This window comes from Egretta garzetta, unplaced genomic scaffold (genome assembly GCF_000687185.1).
Source record: "Egretta garzetta isolate BGI_Z169 unplaced genomic scaffold, ASM68718v1 scaffold91, whole genome shotgun sequence".
In the NCBI taxonomy this organism is placed as follows: Eukaryota; Metazoa; Chordata; class Aves; order Pelecaniformes; family Ardeidae; genus Egretta; species Egretta garzetta.
In genome coordinates, this window is record NW_009258661.1 from 1343254 (window position 1) to 1347152 (window position 3899).

The 3899-nt window shown below is 43.3% G+C and overlaps 1 protein-coding gene across 1 annotated transcript in view; it reads left to right on the forward strand.

Annotated features, from left to right (window-relative positions):
- MAGI1 (membrane associated guanylate kinase, WW and PDZ domain containing 1) overlaps positions 1–3899 on the forward strand; it is a gene marked incomplete at its 3' end in the record, with an annotated part of 229816 nt that overhangs the window by 214976 nt on the left and 10941 nt on the right. Inside the window, 1 exon segment of the mRNA XM_035903797.1 lies at positions 2967–3134. Coding sequence (XP_035759690.1) covers positions 2967–3134 — 168 coding nt within the window.

A 3899-nucleotide genomic window follows, 5' to 3' on the forward strand; every position in this document is an offset into this window, starting at 1 on the left:
CCAGGGATCCCCCCTGTGACGCTGTTTGCCAGTGCAGAAAGGGAGCAGGTGGAGTGAAATATGTCTGCTGATAGTGGAATTGAGCCAGTTGATTTAAAAGCAGTAATGCTTAAACTGATTAACTTCTCTTTGGCAATCAGGGTTATTCTGATCCTCATTATGGAGTGAGCGTGCTGATAGCTGGAAAGTTTTAATTAATAGTGCATGCTGGTGAGACACGAAATGGAGAATACTGTTAAAAAAACAGAATAGTGGTTTGACCCATTCCACCTCTTCCCAAATTCATTTCTTCAGAGTAGGGGGAAATGAAGTTTGTGCGATGCCACACTTAATATCCTGCCCTAATAGAAGTGGTCACGGTTTCTCTCCGAGGACAGTCCTTTCTGCTAGGCAGACGCTCATTTCCAGGTGTTGCTGCAAAAGAGGTGTGCACGAGCTGGTTCTGCAAGCATGCCCAGAGCAGCCTGCTCGAGAGCAGAAAAGTCGCTGTAAGGGGGAAACCAGTCAGAAATGCTCTTTTCTTCCCTTTCTGTCTCCTCCAAAAGAGCCAGAGGCAGCATCCTCTTATACTTTGTAGGGCAAAAAGAAGGTGTTCTCTCCCTGTTAGCCTGTGGCACGTGGTAGGGGTGGAGGGGGAAAGGAAAGAGAGAATGAGTGCCCTGGCCATCTTCATGCTTCCCCTCAGAGCAGGGTTGTGGTTTGCAGACCAAATACATTGCAGTCCCCCTGTACAGCTTGTTCCTGGGGCGCGCAGGTGCATGTGGCAAGATGTGGCCTTTCCCCCTTTTTTTCTAGGCTTTTTTCTCTGAAATTTCCTGCCATTGCCCATCAGCAGTGCCATTGCTAATAAATCAAGGGAGCATCGATACCTTTGCTGGTATTGAGGTAGCACGGGCCATTTCTAACACTCTTCTGGGCAGTCATGGCAGCAGAGATTTCAAGGGGGAAATATGTAGTATAGACCTGGTGCATCAAGTTCTGTCAGTTCTCAGGTGCTGGGCTACCTCACACTGTCCTTGCTGCTGGAAACTGCTCTTCCAGAATAGGTATTTTGGTGCCAGAACACAACAGTGTAATGTAATACAGATTCAACTGAACTCAGTCTAAACCGGAGAGAGAGCTTTTATCTTCTGAAAGTATTTGCAAACATGTGTGTGAATAACTTTTACTGTATGAAGACTATGCTCTAACTCTTTTCTGCAGAGAAACCTTGACCTGAGGTTGTAAAGAGTTGTGTTTGCTTTAGCCCAAGATACTCACTAACTGGAAGTTTTCTGTGCAGGAGCTCCTCATGGAGATCTGTTGATCTGTGACTGTTTTTCCTTTAATTTTTTTCAAGTGTATTCAGCTTTTTCCTAATACTCTGCATGAGATGTGTTCCCTCTGCTGCGTGGCGCTTGCTTTGGACCTGCTCTGTAGTTTTTTTTCTTTCATGGGTAGTATTTAGAGATGGGCCAAACTGGTTCTAAAACCCACATTGGTCACTTTGGTGTGGGCTCTGTCATCCGTGTTCAGTGGACTGGGTAGGGTAGGAACTTATACCCTCAAAACAGCCTTGAAACTGGATGGGGCTTTGTATTACCAGAAAGAGAAACTTTCTAACACCACAGTAAAAGAAGAAAAAAAAAAAAAATCCCCCCCTACCATTTCCAACTAATATTAACACTTTATGCCAGTTCTCATCGCATCTTTCCAACCTTGTTCTCTCACCTCACATTCCTTTTCTTAGCCTTTTCTTCTTTATGGTCTTTCTAGTGTTGTCATGTGTGCAGCAATGTGTATCTCTAAAACTACTAATCAAATAAAGACTACAGCACGGATGGAAAAGTGCATCTTGAGGGTGAATGTATTGTGGATGCAAAGTATGAGATGACCACTCTGTAACCCTCATGGTTTTAATCATGTGCTATGTGCCCGGTGGCCTCTCGCCTGTGCAAAAAAGCCATACAAAAGCCCAGTGGATTTCTCTGAGGGAAGCTGTGTATCCCTCGTGTCCCAATTCTGCATTTTATGGACGACCCTGTGTTTTTGGGACAAAAAATTGTACGGAACAGGAGGAGAATTTTGTCTCCAAAACACATTCATCCTGAAGTGCTCTCGTTCTGTGTGCCAGACATCTCAATGGTTTTGTGTGTGGTTTTAGAGGTATTTGAATGAGGAGATCCTTATTCCTTCCCTGTTCCTGTCCCAATGCAATCTAAGATCATAAAAGGGGAAGGGTTAACAGAAGCTGAGGTGGATGCCTGCACCAAACAGGTTACCTTTGTCAGTCTTGGCCCATCTGTAGTGGTCCTGTACCTTCCCTGGTAGTACCTTTATTCACGATGGAAGAAAACCATTTCATGTTGCTTCCCCATGCAGCGCTGATAGATTGGGTCTTCGTGGTAGAAAGAGAGTCGGATTCCCTCCTAGGCCTAGAACGATTTTATCTTTCTGAATTGAGAAAGAACAAAACATTGGCAGAAGCTTGAACAGCAGTTGACATAGAGAAAGACTAGAGAGGCTGACACTGGCGTAATCTCGGAGGAGGAAGGTTGTGTTTTCTACAAACAGTTTCAATTGTTCAAAAATAAAATCAGGATTTGGGTTATGATGGAGCTGCCAAGTGCAGTTGTAGTCTATAAAATTCTCACCATGTATTAACAAAAATCAAGGTGGGGGGAGTTTTGAGTGATTAACAAAACACTTTTTTTGTAAAAGAAATAAAGTATTGTGCACTCATACTAGTTGATTGCCAATGTTTTGAACACTGGCAGCAAAGCTATCCTATAATAACTTTTGCTTGATGCATTAATTAATTAACCCTTAACCAACCCTTTTCAACCCTTTTTCTCCTTTTCCCCTTCACCATATTCCCACGTATGTAAACAATTAAAAACCAAAACCAAAACCAAACCAAAACAAAAACAACCCCCAAACCAATACAAAAGCGGGAAATGCATGTGTGGCCATGCCTCACAAAATAGGTCGGATAATTGAAGGGAGTCCCGCAGACCGCTGTGGCAAGCTGAAAGTAGGCGATCGGATCTTGGCTGTGAATGGGTGCTCCATCACCAACAAGTCACATTCAGACATCGTCAACCTCATTAAGGAAGCGGGAAACACCGTCACCCTGCGCATCATTCCAGGAGATGGTAAAGTATATGTTTCCTGCTGTCTTATCTGACCCTCTTGTTGATGTTGTTCCTGGGCTTTTTGCATCAGTCAGAGCTGCAAAGTCATGGAGGACTCCATTTCCACTGCCACCCTGGGAATTAGCGGTGAGGGAGGTTGCGAGTCTTCCATAGCTTTATTTTTTGTTTCTTTCTATAGGAATGGGAGCTCTGTTTTTTAAACGGGGAGGTGCTGATTTTACATTACAAAATAATCATCCATCTGTCATGTTCCTCCACGTTAAAGTGATCTTCTGTAAATTTGATGCACATCTCTGTACACTTTGATTTGATTCTTAGGTTAGTAACGCAGCCTTAGAATATTTGGGAATCACTTGTTAATATGTGGGATTCCTGAAGCTTTGTATATACACAAGCAGGCTACAGAGTAAAGAGATCACAGAAAGGGATAAACACTTTGTCATGTTTTAAGCCATTTGAAAAGAAGATTTGTTTTTATTCTGGGTAAGTTGCTTTTGGGAGCAAGCTCGGTATATTTTGAAATGACTTTGTTAAATGGCGATGGCTCTGGAGCTGCTGGGTGCTTGCAGCCCATCATTGTAGGACCCTAGAGAGGATCTCACTGTTTCAGATCAGAGGGAATGTGCAGGATCCCCAGTAACATGCTGGCACTTGGTACCGACTTCAGGTCATTGAACTATTTAATAAAAATAAGGATCTGTGTTCTATATCAGTTTCATTAAACTGATCCCTAGCTGTGATGCCAAATAGGAACAGAGCAGGAAT